We start from the raw sequence: 21,786 nt of genomic DNA on the forward strand, positions 1-21,786 counted from the left end.
TTGTGTGGGGGGGGCTTTTGTTCGTTTGTTTTTATAGAAAAAGCCACCAATATTTTCATTGGAAGGTATTTTTCTTTTAAACCTATAGCTTCATGAAAGCTTTTATACCTAAACAGTATATTATGATCAGATTCTAAATCTTTCAATATGTAGGCTGTGAAAAGATTTTTATTTTCAGGGCAGTAGAGCTTTTTCATAAAGAGGGCTTTCAGTTCTTTTTGTTACTGAAAACAAAATAGTGATGAGCTTTTTAATAAGAAAGTTAAATCTTAATTGCTACTTAGGTTTATCTTGGAGGACGTATCTGCATCTGCTTGCTTCAGATTACAAGTGTTTGGTGTATGACTGCAAATAAAAGTGGCTGCTTTTACTGACAGTATGTGATCTAGCCACTAGGTGTCTTGTTTGTTCTTGCATGGAGTGTTATCACTGCACAGATTAGTGAAAAGCCAATGTACAGTCCTTTTCAAAGAATTAAAGCAGATATTAACATACTATTGAAGAGAACTAATTGTGTATCATGAATAAAGCGTTATCCACCATTTCTCTGAAATGCGAAAACATCTGGATTGTGTTCATTGTGTTGATTCTATTCCTTAGGCAATATTCCTGAAAAGCAAACAGTCCAAGACGTATAAAGAGCTTCTTTTAAAGATCAGCACTGTTTTGCATATTGCCACTCAAGTTCTGAAAGACTCAGCTCTTTCAAACCAGGCTTTTACCTTTGTGGGTACATCTCTGGTGMACTGTATCCTCAGTATTGTAATTTCAGTGAATTACCAGAGTGGGGGAGAATACTAAAATTCGTCAGTCTTTACCAAAACCTTATTGAATAGCTTTAGAACACTGCCTCATCTCTACTTCCTAACAGTCAGGGCTTCTGTGTTTGGGCTTTCTTTAATTCCCTTTTCCTTACAGATTTACCTAGACAACACTGTGATTTAATGCCTCGTTGTTGTAATCCRTACACTTCTGTCCAATTTAGTGTAGAAAGTCTCTATGGATTCAGATGAATTGTAGTAGAGAATTTTGTTGGCGAGAACAGCAGCTTGTACGATAGTTTACGTAGTTTGTCAAAATATCTGTGTGTATGGCAATGAATCTTTGTAGCTAATTTTCTCAATTCATTATGCCTAGGTACTGCAAGGGTCTCACTACAGGGGATGATTCTACGAGTTTGCAGCAATTCTTAAGCATAGTCGGGTGAGTTAAGGTTGAACCTCTGTCCTTAACTCGGAATTTTCTTGCTTTTATGGGTTTTAAGTTATTCCAATTATACGTGAATATTAATACATGTAGGATCAACTTTTCAGTTTTTTGAAGACCCAACTTAACATACCAGTGGGAGCTGGACTTCTAGAAAGAGTTGAACAAGCATTCTATAAAAATCCAAAAGCTCCTTGAAAGAAAATGAAAGTGGGTCCTTAGAGCAGTCATTTTGAACTCTTGTTCTGGCTATAATATGGCCACCTTGAGGAAAAAAAAAAAAAAGTGTTCCCAAATAAGTATTGACTGCATTATGTTGTTCATAAGAATAGTGAGAAGTTGATGTGAACTTCAAAGCAAATTCAGTAAAAAGATAAAAACTTAGCATGTAAGATGCCACTTTCTTTCTAAGCAGTTATGTAGCTGAAGATGTTAAACTTCTTTATTGGAGACTAGCTTCAGAAGCATGTGCATGTATGCTTGTACACCCTGAGTCACCGTTTTCCCAAATAATGGCATTTTATCTTGCTTTAAGATCAGCTAGCTCAGCTTCTCCTGTTTCTTTTTAAAGAATGCAGTCAGACAAATTACTGCTACTATATAAACGCATTAAAGTAGTGTTAGCGGTGCAACTTAAAACCTACAAATGCAAGAGCTCTGGCTGAATCTGTCCCTTAACTTGCCCATTGTGCTTCAGTATTGCAGCACATTGCCGACTCTTGTGAGACTTCCTGCAGTCCCTAGGCATAATGAGCTAAGGAGAGCATTTAGCTTTAAAGTACCATCTGTAGGGATATAAATGTAAGTCGCAAAAATCATGTATATCTGTCACCTGCTGTATCTCTTTCCTTTGGCCTAATTTATCTGGATGTCACAAATTTATTAACTTCAAAATTGGTGCTATATTGAAAGAAAATGGGATTTTTTTTTTTTAATATTAATCCCATTGAATTAGTTAAAAATACTTGATCCACTGGGCTTACCCTTTACCGCATATAATATCTTTATTTTAAAGTTGTCTGTTTGTTAAAACTATTATTGCACAGTTTAAAATAGCTGAATTATATGCAACATGAGCAAGGAGCAAATGTCTTGAGCATTAACTTTGTACTCTCTTCTTTCAAAAGGATTTTTGGATCCTGAAAAGAAGCTTTTTTCCCATCGGATATTGTCAAGGGATGAATGTATTGATCCGTTTTCTAAAACTGGGAATCTTAGGTATGTATATGGGTCTTATGCCTTAAACGAAACAAAAGAACAAAGAGGTAGAGTACTGTCAATAAAATAAAAACGACTCCCTCTATTTTTAAGATGTTCATAGTCCTCCCTTATCTGCCTCTCAAATATCAACATTGTTTCACTAAAACTAAGTCAGGCAGTATAGCAACTCACCTACTTAATGTATTCTGTGATACTGAAACAGTGAGGTCTTGAAGCAATGGCATTTTGTTTTCAGTTTATAGTTTTTATTCTTAACTTAATCATATTTCCACCTTATAGCTTATTTTTATGTTGCGTTATGTGCGTGTGTGTGTGTGTGTTTTTAATTAAACCAAAATTCTCAGTCTGAGGTTTTCATAATTGAGTATCTAATATTCTGGCTTTCAAATGTGCTATACATCTAGCAGCTTCTGTTCCGCAGTGTTTCTTGAAATTAGGTCATCTAGAGCCTTGAATTCATATTCTAGTCTAAATTCAGGTTCTGATCTTTTCAGAGGATAAAGCCAAGAATTTCTTAGACAGATGTATTTATTATTTCATAAAGCTAGATTAGAAATGATTAAGCCTCCCATTTGACTATAGCAAATGAGAAGCTTCTTGTCTTATCTTAATGTTTTTGTATGCATGTGTATATCTTGAGTACTGTGCTTCTGCCTGCTAGAAATATAAATATTTCTGCATATAAATATTATTCTTTGCTTCATTTGTCTTGGCTTGAAAGAGTCTGCTCCCGAAAAACTGTTCCTGTTTCTTTTTCCTAGTTATGTATACGGATAGCATGTTGTCTATTAAATACTTGTTTCTGGGCCATTTAAGTCAACATAAACCGTGTGTGAAAACTGGACTGAAATACTGTCATATTCTGTGTTTGCTAAAGCTTGTTGGGTTCTTACTTCTAACCATTGTGATAGAAGAGACTTTAAAATAGCTGTTTCTTTTTTTTATTAACTTTTATTGGTTTGAATATTGTATTTTGAATTTTGTAACTTTAACGTTGCTGATTTTTTTTCTAGTTATTCGTGTATAAGCTGTGTGTCCAGCTGACATGCACGCAATACACCAGAATATCAACAGAAACTGTTTATATATAGTATTCATTTCTAAAATTAGATTAATTTTATCAACTACTCTCTTAGAGATCTCTTCCCGTGTGGGGATTCCATGGTTTGCATCATTGATGACAGAGAGGATGTTTGGAAGTTTGCACCCAATTTGATAACTGTGAAGAAATACGTATACTTTCAGGGGATAGGAGATATTAATGCACCTCCTGGATCAAGGGAAATCCAAATGAAGAAGAAAGGTAATTATTTAATTTGTAAACTGCTTTTACATCTCTCTCCACTTCTGTGGATGTGATTGGCATAAGTCACTGTGGTGGTTTTGTTAGTATTGCTGCTGTGCTCAGTTGAGTGATCCTAGGCTATTGTAGGTTGTTAGCAAATGTTCCTGCAGCACAATGACTCATGCAGCACAGACACAGGTAGTTCAGTAAGACCGGACTGTGTCTTATTAATAGCTCTCCTTTTGGTGGGATACAACAGCAAAAGTGGAATACTGGTAAGAGCATTTCTGCTGTTATGGCTTGATAACCGATGTAAAAATATACCAAATTGCTCTGGAATCTGTCGAGGAGGACATGTGAAGAAGCTTCTCCCCACCCCCTCCAAATGTAAAACAATGCAGTTTATTCTTTGTAGGTGGTATGGGAACCAACTTCCTCTTCTTTCTCCTATTCTACCCTCTTCCCTGCCTTACTGTTGGAGCAATAGTTAATAAATTCTGTTCTTAATGTACTGCTGGAAATGAAGGTTTTTAGCTCTGCTTACCTCCGTGCATAAATCATGCTAATAAAATTTGTGAGAGATTTTAATGTCTACTGAACGTATTGTTCTGGCATTTGACAAGAGAACCTTATGTTCAGCAGCCTTAATAGGATAATATAAATAGTGGATTTTAGGAGGTATATGCCACTATATTAGTATTCATTTGGGGAAAAATGGGTTTGAAAGGCAGTACCTACGAAATAATTGCAGATTTTTTTTCCCCAGGTTAGCCTTTTTTTTTTTTTTTTTAATACCTATGATATCACTTATTTCTTGTTGAACTAGAAATGTCCGATATAGTAACAATAACAGTGTACTCAAACCAAGTCAGCCCACCATAACATGGGATCTCTACACTTGCTGTTGTTACTCACAGAACAGGCAGAGGGCCAAAGTATGGTGATTCCATCCAGTGTTCCTGGCAAAGAAGGTTTGAGTTCAACTGTTTGGATGTTGACAGTTTCTTTGATTCTCTCTCACTTCATCTGCAGACATCTGATGAAAACATAGCTTAAAATTACTTTTCTGCCTTTGAGTCCATTATACTTTTCTTGCATTTCAGTAGCGTCTCAGATGGAGCTTGAACAGCATCTTTTTATTGCTAAAATGTGTTTATTTTTCCAATTCTTAGAAGACAGTAATTTTGGTTATGCAAAATAGGAAATATATGAAAGTGGAAGAAAGGAAGTTCTTGTAGTTAATGCTCTGGATTGGGACCTTCTGGAGTAATACCTTTGTTTACTGTTTTTTTTGCCCTGTTTTTTCTCTGTGGCCTCTGGGAAAGTAGTTTGATTGCCCTGCGATTTGGTCCTAAAAGTCATGCTGCAAGATAAATCCTTTAATGTCTGTAATGTTGACAAATAATTACTTATGGCCTATGTGATAAAAGTCTACTTACACTGCTCCTTTACAGAGGTTTGAGAAGTGCGTTAGGCTTTCCAGTTCTGGCAACGGTTAGACACCTAAAACTTCTTAACAACTTTGAAAATGCCAGTCATCATTACTGAGTATAGTGAAGTCTAACTGTGCATCTAAACCTTTTATCTGTTGGAAAAGAAAATGAAATTCTGATTAAAGCTTAGCTTTTCTAACAGTTCTTTTAAAATAAAAGTGTGTTTTATTTCATACTTTCTTGTGTTTTAGTAAACCACTCAGCAAAACCAGAGGCACTGGATTCAACAGTGGCATCAGCAAAAGATGCTGAAGAAATAAAGAATGTTATGTGTATAGAAGAACAAAGCAATGGTCTCAAAGCTACAAAGGACACTTGCACTACAAATGGTAGTACTTCTGTAAGCAGTGAAACATCTGACTGGGATTTGAATTCCAGTGATAAAATTAATGCCAAGGACTCCTTGAGTGATAGCACTGATTGCAAAACAGACAGTGCAGTCACTAGCGATTTGACAAGTGCTAAGGAATCTCGGATTTCTTCAGAACAAGATGATAGGACAGTCTTGGAGAAGCAGCAAATCCAAGACAAGATAACAAATGAGTTGGACTTTGAACTGTCTAGTGACAGTGAAAGTGATGGTGGAGTGGATGCCAGAAAGTCATCCACTTCTGTATCAGATAGTGAAAATGAGGAAAAGAGAAGCTGGAAAAAATCAAAACAACCTCTACAGGATGAAAATTTACAGCAAGGGAGTTGCACTGATGTGAGTGAGAAAAAGGATGGTCAGGTGAACCATTCTGGGGACACACAATCTCTACCTAGCGGAAATATTCATGACAAAACTGTTGATCTTGAAGCACAAGAAGAAAGTGAACAGGAAAGCCTCTGTGATTTAGGAAACGGGTGTGCAGACAAGAAGGAAGCTGAAACAGAGTCCCAGAATAGTGAGCAATCTGGAATTACAATGGGTGAGTCCTTAGACCAGAGTATGGAGGAAGAAGATGAGGAGGATGATACAGATGATGATGACCATTTAATATACCTTGAAGAGATCCTTGTTCGGGTTCACACTGATTATTATACAAAGTATGATAAATACCTGAAAAAGGAGATTGAGGAAATTCCAGACATCAGAAAAATAGTGCCAGAACTGAAAAGTAAGGTGTTGGCAGATGTAACCATAATATTTAGTGGACTTTACCCAACAAACTTCCCCATTGAGAAAACACGGGAACACTATCATGCTACAGCACTTGGAGCTAAAATTGTGAAGAACCTAGTACTAAGCGCTGATGATCCTGACAAAGCAACCCATCTTATTGCAGCAAGGACAGGTAGGTATATGAGACTTAAGTCTTGCATCGACTTTTTTTCCCCTGTTACAGTTTATTCATGCCTTGAACTGTGTTTTTTTGTAAGCTACAAGCCTTAATGTAACTGAGATAGAATTTAAATTAGACGGAGATTGTTCTTTAAACAAATTAGAAGTTGGGTTAAACATTATTTAAAGGTTTTTTACATCTTTTTGATCAAGTGTGTTTTTTAATCGTTAAAAGGAGGACCCACTAAACCTCTGCAGTCCAGCATCTCTCGCTTCGTGGTTAAAGAGCTGGTGATACTAAGTGTTTGACTACCAAATAGGTTGTATCAAAACCTTAACATTTGTAACAGACAGAAGTTTATACTGGTCTTGCTATAAAGCTGTAGTAACGCATCCCTTCCCAGTTTCACAGATTTTGCCTGTAACACTTCAGTTTTACTTTGTATGGAATACAAACAAATTATTTTAGAAGGCTATAATTTGATGGTATCGCCTGTCACTGCTCTGTGTGCATAGCATCTGTGTGTGTTTGTGTCATGGAAGATGTAAGAGAGCTTAGCTGAACTCTCTTTCGTAGTTACGTGTTTCACAGAGCTACCTATTTTTACATAGCTATAACGGATAAGAATGTGCCATTGTAATGGATAAGAACATACTCTTGGCTAGCTATCCTGGAGGAGCCAGCAGGCTGTCACTAGCTTCTAACAAATTTTGTGTGCCTTGGCCCTTGGTTCTCTGCTTGTTGGCCTTTCGAAGTTGTATGGAATCTATATTTCTACTACCAAACACATGAAATCAAAAAATAAAACTGCATCTCGTAAGCAAAGAAATGGCCACCTAATGTATTTTTCTTAACCACTGTGCTTATAAGCCTTCAGTATGTGAAAAGCAGCTTTGTTTCAAAGGCTTATAATATAAAACATTGGAGTGTTTTTACTGGCTGTAATATAGATGCATATATGTTCCTCCAAGTCTGTAACCTAAAGTATCTCATTTGTTCCAATTCTTGTATAGCCCAGGAAGAATAGTTTGTTCCTGTTGAAGGAGCAGTAGTAAAAAAAATATATTTGGTTACTAAAAGAAGAAAATAGTTGCAATTTCTTATTTCCACTCCTTTAATTTTGAGTAGTGTTAAGACTACTCATGCTACTCTCTGGATTAAAACCAGTCAGTTTACCAGTTTATTTTGTTATGCTAATCAGTTATTTTTATATATATTAGCCAAAATAGCAATAAGGCTGTATCTGTGCTTAAACTAGTGTAAACTTACCTCACTTTACAGTAATCTCAATGTACAGTTTTAGTGACGAAAGGTGTAGGTAGCTTTTTATTTGGTATGGTCAACTGTAGCAAGAGGGGGCACTGCAATACTGATCTAGTCAAATCATAGCGGAATAAAAACTGTACTAACAAACCTGCAGTGAACTAGCAAATTTGTACTAATTCTCCTGCTGTAGATGATATACCGTTAGGAGTAAAAATATAASCTAAAAACCTAAAAGATGAAATTGGGATTAGTTTCACTGAGAATAGTTGGGATTCTGACATGGGAAGGTGTGATAGTTGAAATAGCAAATGTGAAGTGTTAAAACTAGTGGATGTATCAATTTTGTACTCTCTAACTTTTCTGTAGTTGTTGAACAACTCTTTCTTTCAAAACTGCAGTAATAGCAGTACTTTTATCAGCCAAGAATCCTGCAAGTTTACTTGCATACTTCATTGGAAATGTGGTGCTTGTCAGTATAACTTCTATGTGGGTCTTCAGTTTTTCAAGTTTCAAATCCTAAAATGCTTCATTTCAAAGTTGCTTTGCCTCTAAGTGCTCATCTAGTTGATCTTTCAACAAAGTACAGCAATTCCAGCTTTGTGAACAAAATGTTTTTCATGAGTTTGTTTACATTTTTTCTTCCTTATAACATGGAAAGAAGGATGTGGTTTTAGGGGGAAGACACAAGCAATCTCTTAGTTATAAGCATCCCAGCAGAAAAGAGGAAGTTAGTATTGTTTTCTGGCTTTTTACAAAGTCTGACTTGCACTAGATGGTTCCTGAATGTCGATGTACATTGGATGCATCTATTACACTCTGTGGTAAAATTGTAAGCATAAATGTAACTTCCCCCACACACTTCTCAAGGAAAAAATATTACTCAAGATTAGGATAAGGTACATAGCATGTAATAATGAGAAGCAGTTGCTTGTTTCTGGAATGTACAATTTTGTTTTGGGTGTGTGTGTGTGTATATATATATATATATATATATACACATATATATAAATAAAAATCCTGTGTTCTACTTTTTTAAGCAAATTCTTCACTGCCTGCCCATTCTCAATGAATCATCCACTGCTGTCAGATATTAATATAAATATTAGATTTAACTTTAGGCTTTAATTATATTAATATGGTTTTATAGTATTTGAGTTCATTAACACTTAGAATATTAATTTTCAGTACTTATCTCAACAATAAAAAAATTATGGTTGATATTTTTCTGACTTTTTGCCCAGACCTGGGATCTCTCTCAGAATAGTTATATAATTTTGGTATTGCACTTGATACTTAATAGTGGAAAATATGTTTGAATATAGACAGCTAATTAAAACTAGAAATCACAAGTAGAACAGTACTCCTGCCCTTTTGGGGTGATAAACCTTTATGGTCAGTATTTGGAAGCTGACCTATGCCTTTTGGTAAGAAAAGAATTGCACTAAGTTATTCTGAAAAAGCTCACTTAATTGTCCGTGTTTTCAGCCTAATGAGCAAGACTGTTGTCGTTTTTCATCACCACTTAGTGATATTTTTTTTTTCTGTAACAGTGGCAGTGGAATAGGGAGGTTTAGAGTGAAATAATATATATTTCAATATCCCTTTTTTGTAAGATGCTTATGGACTGCATGTGTTGTGAGGGTTTGGGGTTTTTTTGAGGGGGGTGGTATAACAAAAGATTACATTTCCCCGCCTCTGGTTAGATGATAGTGGTAATGTTGTATCATCTTGCTTTTATGAGGGAGACACTGCATTTTAATCAAAGATTTTAAGGATATAAATTGTGTGTTGTCACAGCTGGAGGTATGATAATTCATCTGTCAACATGATTTTCATACTCATTCTAGTGTCGGTAGCAGGTGAATTCTACAGGTATTTCACTGTAGGTAAGCCATAAATATATTACATCTCTGGCTCCTGTGGTAAACATCTGAAGCATGTCTAATTGCTGGTGAAAGGGAGAAAAGCATGCTCGCTCTTAAGTTTTATTCGGAAGCTGATGACTTAGCTCCTGTGAGAGGACTAAACGGTRTTGTTCTGTCTCTTCCTCCCCACCCTCCAGTTGTGAAAAGGTGATCTTAAAACATATCTGTCAGGACAGTGTTTCCAGATGACACCACTAACCACAGTAGAGGTAGGACTCAGACCCACAAGTTCATTTAGATGATTACTGCGCATTAATTGACCTGTAGTAAACAACAGATTCTTAAACTGCAGCAAGTGTGGGGTAAATACTGTTACCTTTTGAGTTTTGAAGAGAGGCAGAATTTATCAGATGAAATARAGGAAGAAATCAGTGTCAAGTCAAATGGAGGAGGACTTAGGACTTGGAGGGATTGGGGGTAGGCTTCTCTCTCCCCCCCCCCCATGGGAAAAAAATCAGTGTGGTGTATGAAATGAACAGTTAGTGAAGACCATTTTACAGCATCTTCTTCGCAGCCTATTGCAATCAATAATTTAAATTCACTTTTATTCTTTGTATGTGCTTATCTGTTTTTCTGCAGATAGGCAGTCTGTTTCTCTGCAGACACAGATACTCTGAATTTTAGAAGTAAAGAAATCCTTGTTCCTGGGGAAAAAAAAATAGGATCCCTTTCCCTTATATAAGGGGGAAAATAGTATTTACCTGAATTAGATAACACAAAGGTTGTCATGTTTTGCAGTAAGCAGCTTTCCTAAACCTGAGCGACTGACAAAAGGTTACCCTTTAGTCCTTCTGATTTACTTACAGACTATGTATGTCTTATTTCAGTTTTTGAAACATCTGCCATTGGCTTTAAGCAGTAGTGAAGTGTACTGAATGATTACTTGTTATAGCTGTGTACATACTGATTAATCAGTTACCTAAGTGTTTCATAAGCCTTGTTATATTCCTTGCTGAACAAATGAAAGATACTGTAGTTGATTTTTATGTTGAGTTTTTTCTTGGTAGAGAAGATAAAGCTGTTCAGGTCACTTAAAAATTACTCTAGTGGAGTAGGAACAGAAATATGTGAGTTTAGGGCCTCAATTATTCTTTTTCAAAATACATTTCGTTTAGTGTATTTTCCCACCATTTGACAGCTCTATGGGAAGCACTTCCTTATTCTTGTTGACTTAGCACATGTCAAATTTTGCTTAATTTCATTAAATATCAAATTGCCTAAAATGACAGTTGTTCCATGAACTACAGCTTCTTTCATTCATCCTCATCTGCGTACTTCCAAAAGTGTTTACTCTTAAGTCCAGATCTGAGATATGGAGAGCGGAGAGAAAGCTGCCAGCTGTTAGCAATAGTAAAGTCTTGCTAGCCTGTTTTATGAACAGGTTTAAGATCTTTAGCCAGACATAACCTTTGAAAATATTGAGGAAAAATCTGTAGACACATCACTGCTATGTCCAGGCTTAAAAAAAATCCAGTTCAGCACWGCTGTAAAAATCAGACATTCACCATCTAAGCCTATTCTGTTTCCTGACAAAGCACAGTGCACTGTTTGAAACTAACTCTAGATATAGCCTCCTAACAGTGCATCTATCACCATTTTGTGATCACTTAATTCTTGTAGGATGAAACACTGAAGCCTATACGATTTTTCTTAGGTTAATATCGCTGAAGCAGAACTTCAGGATTTATATATAAATCTTCCTGCTTTATGATCAAAAATGGTTTGAAGAGAAATGAACTTTTGAAAATCGACTTTTTCAGGAAATATCTAGTAGCCTGGTCACACACTGCTGTAAAGGTATATTGACTTTGATATGTTGGAATCGGGAGAGTGCTTTTGCAATGAATCTTCTGGTTGCTCCTCCTAAAGTACTTTGGTTCATCGTGGCGCAGTCTCGAGCCTGCACACTGGGTTCCTTTTGGATGAAACTGAACTGGAGGGTGCACTCAGCTGAGTGCTCGTGGGCGTTCAGTCCACAGGACCAGGTGGAGCCAGTCTGAAGCAAAACTCCCTGAAATGCATGTGATGTGGACATCAGTCCTCTACTGTTCTGCTCTGCAGCTCTCCCTCGTGGGCTGCACTGCCCACTAATGTGAACATAGCCAAAATATATGTTACAACATTTCTTCTTAGTCTTCATAAACATAAAGTTTAGGTCTCATTTGTCTAGGTTGCTTAAGTGCCTAGTGTACTTCATGCTTTGGATAAGCCAAATAAATTGTTTTAGTAAAACTGTATGTCCTGAAGAACAGCTGTAGAAAGCAGTTGTGGATTTTGGTCACCTTTTAGTGAAAAGTTGGCAAGGCTAATAAAAGGCTTGTTGTTTTTTAAACTTCTGCTTGCAAGTTCAATAGCAGAGTTGGTGAGTCTCAGCCCCCCCTTTTCCTATGATGTTTTCTTTCTGTGTGTGTTTTGGTTTTGTTTTAGTTTGAGTTTGAGTTTTGGGGGGGAGAGTCATGCTCGCAAGTTTCATGCACTTGTGAAGAGTAAATAGTTCAGATGCTTTTATTATGCCTGAATTAATACCATGTTATACTTTCACTAAGAATCCAAAAATTATTATTGTTTTGTATTGTTCAAGCACATGCTTAATAACTCTGCATGTGTGATSGTAAAGTTATCTGTGTGAGATGGTTATGTTTGATGGAGGCACAGAATTTTTTATTAGCTCCAGGGAACTTTGTAAACCAACAGCTTCAGGTTCTGTGTTCCTTATAGAGATGGAATTTATTTTGGAGAAAATGGCTAAATTATTATCTCCTCTTTTGCTGATTATAAATATTGAAAATAAGCAATCTCTTCCTAATATTATGTGCTCTTAGCTATACCCCCTCAGCGGGCAGATGTGATAAACTTGGACCTTAGCTTCTTCATATAGAAAGCATGTATGCCTTTTTTAGCTTTTTGGAACAATAATTTTAGACTAGAATTTGACAAAAGAGAAAGGTGATTAGAGGACAATACTGCAAACAAATAGTCTAGAAAAACAGAATTTCTCTAGTGTTTTTAGCCAGCTGGATGCTTCAGCTGTTCTTTGCTACATCAGAAGTATTATTGTTTGGATAGATTAAAATCCTTTCTGCTGAACTAATTGTTTCTTCTCAATAAGCATGCTTCCAAAAGGGGAAATTACATAGGGCAAAGGAGGGGAGCAGGCAAGGATGTTAAGTAACATGGTGCTGTTTCCTCAATCCGACTGGATTTGGTGTTCCACCAGATCTTGCTGGAAGAACATTATATGTATGAAATCTTGATTTCTCAAGATGTCGGAAATAGATGGCAGCCCCTGAGATGACACAGTTATCTGTGTTATCTCATGGTATTTTCAGTGTGCTGGAGCATGCTGGCGTGCAGTAGACAGGCTATAGAAACTGGGAGGAAGCAGAAAGCCTTGATGTTGTGGCAGTGAGAAAGGTAAAGCTTTTGAGTCTAGAGAGGTGGTGTTGGTTACACATTACTGTTGCTGTCACCAACTTTCATTCTGAGTTAATGCACCTTTGGAGAATGGCTTACCCCTCTCAGAGCTATTGTTTCAGGACTGTAACAGTTTCGTAAAAATAATGCCGTTTTGGTTTTCATGGTTAAGGCTTTCATTATAATCCTGTTGACTAGAAAAATAATTTATCTAGAACCTTAATGTACCTCCAGTATGAAACAATCAGCTATGCATGAACACAGAATATGCACATGCCTAGAGTGGGCAAAAAGATGGGGTGCCTGGCAAATCACCGACACAGAATCCTCTGTTCTAAAAATGGTTGGAGGAAGCTGTCTCCTCGCATACTACGCAGACTTAACATGACATAAAGGTGTGTTTTCATAGTTCTTGTTTAGGTGCCTCACGATGCAGTTCAAAAGTAGCAGGAATATCTTTAGTTGGACAAACTACATGTTCTTACTGACCGGGTATAGTAAGAAATAGGATGACTTTTCTTCAGGTATTCTAAACACAGTCTATTTGCACCAGCAACTTTGGTTAAGTATTCTGGTATGTTTGTGAAATCCCTCTTGTAACTATTGTACATTGTATTCCCATCTGCTCCAGAGCTGTATTTTTCAGAATGCTATTGCTAGTCATGTCTGATTTTTGATTCAGTATCTAATACCAGGCATGAGTGTCCAATTTCCCGCTGGATTTCTTGGGTTTGTGGCTTTTTTCTAAAACTTCTGTGCTTATGAACCTGATCTCAGCACTCTTTCCAAAATGGCTATCTCTTGCCTCTTTGTTCATATTATGCTGTCATTGCTGCTTTTCTTATTTTTCATCAAAATAATTTTTCACTTCTCTTTAATCCTTTTTTTCCTAGCTCTCTTAATATGATTCTCCTTTCATACCTCTGTGTCTTTCCTCTGAAACATATCTAATGTATGAATTAAATAGAACTTAGCTGTTTCTAACAGCAGGTATTCCTACAATTCCTACTGAGGTAATTTAAAAAATAAATAAAAACTCTCTGTGGAAGCCGCCTCTGACGCTGTAAACTACCTCGTTTCCAGCTGACGTTGCATGAAAGTGGTCTGAGTTACTAATTATTTTCGTAATTGAAGATTAATTAGAAAACACAGATTTCTTGAGCAAAGGGGGATGAACAATCTGAGTGTGCTGACGTCCTGAGATATGCCTTCAAGAGTTTTGCTTTTTAACCAGTTATAATCTCTTGAACAGCAAATGTGTGCTGGCATTAATGTTATTACAGTTCTAAGGTTAAGTTTTTCCAACGAGTCTTTGTTGGACAGTGTTTGTACTCTTATTTCACAGCAGAGTTTAAAATACATCATTTCTAAATTGTTTGTGGCTTAGAAGGAGCTTCATCTCTAAATACTCAATTTATCTTCATTAGACTCTGATCTTAATTTAACAGCTGTTTTTACTACAAAGATATTTGTGCGGAGAAAAGCTTTAAATTTTCTGTTTAACTCTTAATTCCTTAACTGCAAAATGGTTTGCTCTTGCTGCTGAAAGTAGAAGAAATGCATATGCACAGATCATCTCTAAGAAATGTTCTTTTTAAATCTAAATCCATGAGAAAACTTCTTTGCATTGAGAAAGAAGGTAGTCATACTCCTGTGGGTCTTGAGAGGAGGAGGGGTTGTTTGGTAGGGGAACAGGAGCTTTCATCACTTTGCAAAAGGAAGATGATCTCCTTCCCTTTCCTTCTGTTTAGTGTGGTGAAACTGCAGAAGTCTAGAGACTGAATCATCTAACCAGTCAGGTCAATCCTCAAGTGAGCTTCAGATCTCCTCCCACAGTAGATCCTAGTTCTGGTTGTATATAGGTTGTTAGATATTACTATTAACTGTTTGTTCTGTTCTTCAAATGATGTGCAGAAATATGGGAATTCAAAACTTTAGTTTTAATAGAAACAAAGTCATGATGTTAAATGGCAGTCATGCAGATAAAACTCCAGGGAATGATGTTGAAACCATCAAATTAATTTATGTCCTCTTGAATTTAAATGTATGACATAGAAATTACTGTTCTTGCTTCCTTGTCAGAATCATTCTCCCCCCCCCCCCCGAGGCTTCATTTTTGAAGGCACATGTGTAAGAATAGACCATGGACTCATAAATCGTAGCTTTAAATAAATTTTAATTCTTTAAAATTAAAAATTTTAACTAATTTTTAGGCAAGTGGTGTAAGTTAGTCTGGAGTGTTGGGCTGTTAAGTTGTGTTTTTATGTAAGTATCTGCAACAGGAAACCCCAAGATCCTTGTATAGTATTGGCAGGCTTCTCCTCGAGTGCTACCATTTGAAATGTCCTTCGCTTTCAGTTCAGAGAGCAAAATTTTTAACGTAGGGGAGAGGGCAGAGTTGTTAAAGTAATTCCTGCCTTCAGGTTTTGAAGGTCTCCTTTTATTTCCCATTTCTAAACAACAAATGTTTTGCAGTATTAAATGTATTTAAATGCCATCCCATGAAGACACAATGTGAACAAATGGTTGGGCCTGATGAGCATTTTAAATTGCAGTGTTTCATCTAATTTGCACATTAATGATAGGGATATAACAAAAAGGAAGTGTAATGGCCTTCAGCTGTGAGACCATCAAACTGATGAAAGTTCCCTTATCTTGTCCCTGATATACCAGGATATGTGAAGTGTAAAAAATACTATGTCTAAGTAAGTATATAGATATTTCAGGTCAGAATCCGTGGGGGGGKTTTCTGTTGCTTATATCTTAGCGATTCATTGGCAGATTATATAGTTTTGTGTTGTCTCCCACCATTAAGTCCCTCTGTTGTTTGTCTCTTCAATCAATGCTGAGACAAGTACCATAACTAATTTTTAGATTTTTATTTTTTTTTCCTGATACAATATAAGAAATGGGTTCTCACAACATTTGGACAGTGAGTTGTTTCTGGGAACAGACTACACTGCAAGATTAACTTCCACTTTTATTTTATTGGCTGCTTTTTGTTCACTGGTTATGATGCTTCTTGAMAAAGCTGAGTTTGTTCTGTACTAGTTTCTCCAGAAGGTAGAATTTGAGATCACCTCTGCTGCTGTTGTATTGCACTGCTGATGGTTTCGTATGGACTTCATGCTAGCCTGCCATGTTTAAATTAACATTCGTTTTTCCCCTTTGGCACTAAATAATCCTATGTATGCTTTGACTTGGCTTATGCCAAGCTGAGAGTGGGCAGCTGACTGGCTGCTGAACAATAGCGTACCGTTTATACAGAAGACTGTGTGTAGGAAAGCTAGTATGGTAAGTTAGTATATTAGGCTTGAACAGCATTGAAGAATCGTTTCTTATTAGACTCTGATGAATCTAAATGAAGATGAAATACAAAATTGTGCTACTGTTGTTTATTTAGTTAACATAAAAATGTAGAGACTCCACTGGAATTAATTTTAGTAGAATTCTTTACGGTGCTGGTGCCTCAGCAAATGACAAATGCCTTCACCCAGCTTGAGACTGAGGACTTCATGTGTTATGTAGTGTTTCATTTTTATCAGTTGGGTTTGTCTTGTTGGGTGTGTGGTGTTTTGTTTTGTTTTTTAAGATTGATCACAAAATGTTCTACTTAAACTGATGTGTACCTAAAACTGCCTTTTCTGTGTCTGGGAACACTGTAATATTGTGCTTGACTTCATAATAGGCACAGAAAAAGTAAGACAAGCTCAGGACTGCAAAGACCTACATGTCGTAAACCCTGACTGGCTCTGGAGCTGCTTGGAGCGCTGGGACAAGGTTGAGGAACAGCTTTTTCCCTTGAAGGATGACTACATCAAAACACACAGGTAAGTGGGGACTTAGAGGAATAGGGGACATAAAAATAGGTTGTTCATACAATCAAACTACTTTGTTATTGCAGCTATAAAATCAAAGTATCTGACAAGATGAGAATTGTGTGTGATGTTTGCAGATTTTATGAAAGACCCATCTGTTTTGTCCTTTCCTGTGCTACTGAAACTGAAGGCAATTAAGGAGTTGGGAGGCAGTTCAGCAGCTAGCAGAATTCAGAGAAACCTGTGGTACCGCAAGTTTCTTTGGCAGTTGTATTTGTTAGCCTTATTCAGCAGAATGAGTTGACCTGGTCGGTTAACCCACAAACACAGGGAATGCTACCGAGGGGCAGGAGCATCTTCCATACTGCCAAATGAGGCAGGTGGGGGGAGGGGGGATGCGAACACACTTGCACAACGTAAGTCTGTAGAATATTGCATTTTTTGAGTCCCAGCAGTGAGGAGAAAGGGAGAAACAGAAAGCTAGAATGGAAGAAACTAAGTGTGGTGGAATGCATGAAGAGGAGCAAAAACTGGAAGAAAGATACGGGGCCAGAGGGAGTAGTGAGAGAGCACATAGAGGCTTTGGAGTACTAAGATAAGAGCTGAAGGAGAAAGGGTGAAAAATGAGTGCACTAGGAGGACAGCCAAAAACTACATTAACACAGAGAAGGTCAAGAGCTCCTAAGAGCAATCCACTTTAGGAAAGTGCAATGGCTAAAATAACTTGTGACAAGATAGTGTAGTTCCGGCTTTTGCTTCTTCACTTGTTTTAATAGATTTGCATAATAGCATCTTGCAAGTCTAGCAGAGGAGGTTTGAACAGGGAGGTACATAGCCTATTGGATTTTCTGCATTAAACTGACGCTGGTTACTGAATGACTGAATAGGCTAGACATTTGCTAAAGATTTGCTTTCTGCTTGAAAGATGCTGTCCCTTGGAGGGCAAAATGTGTGTGCTTCTTTCTCAGACTCCAAATGCACCAAAAGTAGAAGCATCTGAAAATGAGATCACTGATCGAATGGGAGAGTAGATAGAGACCCAACATCCCTAAAACTTAGGAAGAAAAGTAGTTCATTTATGGCTTGACTAAGAACATTTTGCGTTTAAAAAGTGCTACCAGATTTTTTAACCGCAATGTGGAATATTTATATGAGACACTTAACTGAGGCCTGGCACTGCCAGACACCAAGCTTTCTAGTAGAAATCTGTACAGTGACCTGCAAGCATCATTTTTTGACATTTAGGTGAATGTTGGTCTTTCTGTCTATCTTAATTTTACTCTTCTGTTTCACTTAGATATGATATTTCTTCCTGTTCTTTGTTTCAAGTACAATATACCTTAACTTCTTACATTTTTTCCCAAAACTTAAGTCAGTAAGAACATCTTAAAAATGCAAGAGCTTTTATTTTATTAACCTAACATGCAAATTTTTTGCAAAAGATTTTCCCCTTAATTAATCTGTCTGAAATAGCAATTACTGATACAGAGTACTTTTGAACTGAGGGATGAACTCTGAAAAAAGTTGCATATAAAATGAGTCTAAGACTAGGAAAAAGAATAATTAAGCTTGGAATTGGTTGACCTTAAATGTTGATGCTACAGCAATACTACTTCAGAAAGGTAGTCCATGAAAGCACATGTGAAAAGCTTCAGTTTTGTGGTATTCTAATATTTGTTGCAGTATAGTTTAATATTTTTTTTCTATAACATTGGTTTCATAGTGTGTATGCATGCTGTTAGTGACTTTTTTTAATGATTCTATTTCTTTTTGTGGTCCTTTATCTTAATTGGATAGTATGTCATAATGGTGATTTCGGCAGACTGATCTCAATGTTTTTGTTGGCATTTCTAAAACTATGTTTTAAAAATGGTTTAGTATGCTAACAAATGAATTGGATGATTTGCAAATTAATACCATGTATTCTCTCAGAGCCATGTTGAAGAGCAAAGACTTAGATTTGATACAAAAGCATGCTTTTCTCTTTGTAGAATATATGCAGATATCATGCTAATCTAACTGTGTATTTGATACCACCTGGAAGCAACTTCAGTAACTTTATGTGTTAAGACTATTTTAAGGCATCTCTAAGGCATCTTTAATTTTTTTTTATGATGTAAATATGACATTTGCATTTTTCTGTTTTAAATTCAGTGAGACTTTCATGGCGGGGTGGAGGAGATTGGAAGATTTCCAAAGAAACTTTTTTCTCCCCCCCCCCCCCTTCTTCCTTTAGAGAGAAGGAATACCCATCTTCTGACATTCTGGTTAAAGATAGTGTATTTAAATTTATAAAGCAATTTTTTCTRTACTTCATCCAACAGAGAGAATAGCCCTGCCGCGTTTCCTGATACACACAGCACATTCCAGACTGCTCTGTTTCACCCGACACCCATCCATCCAAAGTCTCAGCCTGGTCCTGAAGTTCGACTTTATGATCCTAACACTGGAAAGCTAATCAGAAAAGGCTCTCAGACCTCTGGCCAGTCTATGTACATCCAGTCTCCAGCTCCACCCCTCACCTTACCAGTCCATGGCGAACACTCATCCTTCAGGTACATAAAGTATAGCTAAGAGTCACTTTAAAAAACAACATCTGAAAATATAATTAAATTTAACTCCTGTTATTTTTGCATTTGGTCAGATTGTCATCGTGGTTTAGTTTTTTTGTTTGTTTGTTTGTTTCTTTTCTAAAAAGAATAGACTTGTAATATTTAGCCTAAGGAAATGAGTAAAAGTGAATATTTAGCTTTAGTGAAATCAGTGACTTAAAATTCTGGATTCTTTGTGCCTCACTTAGGGTTTGAGTTATTCTAATATGCTTTACAGCACACAACAGACTACACACTACATTTATTCTTTTGGGGGTTTATACTCACACCCAAGTGAGGCAGGCTAATGTGTCTTAAATCCAAATCCAATATATTTAAAATTTGTTTAAAATATACCTAGTAGAATTTGGTTTTGTTTGTAAAGGTTTCCTCTTAATTATTCTTTCAGATGGGAGATTCCTCAAAATAAAACACAGGAGTAATATAAGCAATGGGAGGAGAGTGTAGCTAACTGAGTATTATTAAATAATGTTATAAAATTGAATACTACTTAATCCTTAGATCTCTAAATCAAGACACTAAAGCAGGAGGAGCAGGTCTGCTTTTTGAGACATAAGGATCATGGCTGGACTTTGSCAAACTTTGTGAATTTTGTTAAGTAACAAAGGCAACACATGTCTCTTAAGGGTGTATAAAATCTATCTCTAAAATACATTCCTAAGTAGCTGTATAAAAGATCAAGTTTTGGGGAATGCTAAGACTTTAGCAAGTCTTGCTGACTCCAGTGGCAAAAAGAAAAAAAGCATCCGGTTGTAGGCTAAGCTTTTCTCTTCGTAAAATTTGATCAGAGTATAGCAGCTATTACAAAGCATTTCAGTCTCCCAAGCAACTGCAGAAATACAAAGCACAATAGTAAATGCACAGAGTTTTCTACTTTTCTCCCCTTGTTCCCCCTCGGGTTTTATCACTTGTATTGTAAAGGTTTTGTGTATTAGTATATCTTACTATGTTTCCTCTGTATCTTGCTGTTGCTAAATTATTCCAGTCTCTTTGGTCTTTCTCATTTTTCATCTTTTTATAGGCTTTTTCTTATTTCAGCATTCTTGTTTCTGTCAACACTGTTCTTTTTTTCTCCAGTCTCTTTTGTTTGTGAAGCAAAATACTCTTTTTTTTTGTTTTCAGTTTCTTTTTAACTGTGTCTCTAAAATCTGTATTTACTATGACATGTTAAATGAACAGAAAAAACTTTAAATAGTCAAGACGCAGCCAGTATCCAGAGAGGAGCTGAAAAGATTTTTTGCTTGTCAGTTATTGAGAAAGGGTATTTGTCAAGAAATGTGGAGAGGTGGGAAGGTTTTATGTGTGTATAATTGTCACCTGAYGCTTCTAAGATGCTTTGATATGATGGTTTACGTTCATATGAATGCAACATTCAATGCTTTAGRAAGTATGGTTTTCAATGCCTGTTCTTCCTCTTTCTGTCAAAAATTTAATGAAAAATTACATCGACACCTAAATCTATTTGTCTTTAATGCAGACATGCTTCTTCATTTGATCGTTTTATGGAAAAGGGGAAAAATATACTTCAGYTGGCACCTTAGTTGAGTTTCTCTGAGTCCCAGGTAGATTTGGGGAGTGGAGGGAGACTGTATCTCCCCCCTACCCCTTTGTTTTACTGCGCTTCTACATTTTTTGACTGCCAGTGCTCAGGGGTCAGATGATTTAATCTATCTAAGAACTTGAATCTGATTAGTCAATACTGCAGCTTTGCTACATAATGAAGCAGCTGGGTGTCTTAAACTACTGTAGTTCCCTTTCTTACATTGGGAGGTAATCTTTTTTTTTCATTATTTCCTATTGATTTGTTTCAAGTGGTAATATGACTGATCTGTAAACACTGATTTCTAAACTGAAGCATGTTTGTAGTCCTCAGAGCAGCTCAGCTGTCTTCGAATTCAATTGTTATAGTGAGGAATATCTTGGTAAAGCCTACGGGGAAAACAGTGACCAAATACTGCTTTAGGTTCTCTAATGTATAGTCAGTACAGTGCAGAACATGAAGGCTGTTTAAGAAATAACAAAGAAGTGAATATGAACAGTTTTTCTGTGTGTTGGCTGAACACGAGTTGAGGCAAAACTATATAAACCATATCGTCACCTTCCCTTGTCTTCATGCATATGTCTATTACAGCTTTAAAAAAAAAAAAAAGCAAGCTTTACAGGCAATTTTAAATCTGACATGGTGCTTGACTTTAGAGAAAACTTCCTTATTGTAGCAATTTCTTGGTAGAAGGCAATATATTTTGTGTCCTGACAGACTTTATGCTCATATGTTCACCTC

The 21,786-nt window shown here is 36.5% G+C and overlaps 1 protein-coding gene across 10 annotated transcripts in view; it reads left to right on the forward strand.

Annotated features, from left to right (window-relative positions):
• Positions 1–21,786, forward strand: part of CTDP1 (CTD phosphatase subunit 1) — a 121,407-nt gene that overhangs the window by 27,723 nt on the left and 71,898 nt on the right. For 9 of the 10 annotated variants that reach the window (XM_026079760.1, XM_026079759.1, XM_026079758.1 and 6 more), the window contains exons 6-10: positions 2,334–2,424; positions 3,564–3,730; positions 5,397–6,482; positions 16,764–16,905; positions 19,218–19,448. In XM_026079760.1, coding sequence (XP_025935545.1) covers positions 2,334–2,424; positions 3,564–3,730; positions 5,397–6,482; positions 16,764–16,905; positions 19,218–19,448 — 1,717 coding nt within the window. Of the gene's footprint in view, positions 1–1,137; positions 1,204–2,333; positions 2,425–3,563; positions 3,731–5,396; positions 6,483–16,763; positions 16,906–19,217; positions 19,449–21,786 lie in introns of all 10 variants that reach the window. The other variant, XM_026079762.1, reaches the window with a different exon arrangement.

Source organism: Apteryx rowi, unplaced genomic scaffold (genome assembly GCF_003343035.1).
Source record: "Apteryx rowi isolate R43461 unplaced genomic scaffold, aptRow1 scaffold_50, whole genome shotgun sequence".
In the NCBI taxonomy this organism is placed as follows: domain Eukaryota; kingdom Metazoa; phylum Chordata; class Aves; order Apterygiformes; family Apterygidae; genus Apteryx; species Apteryx rowi.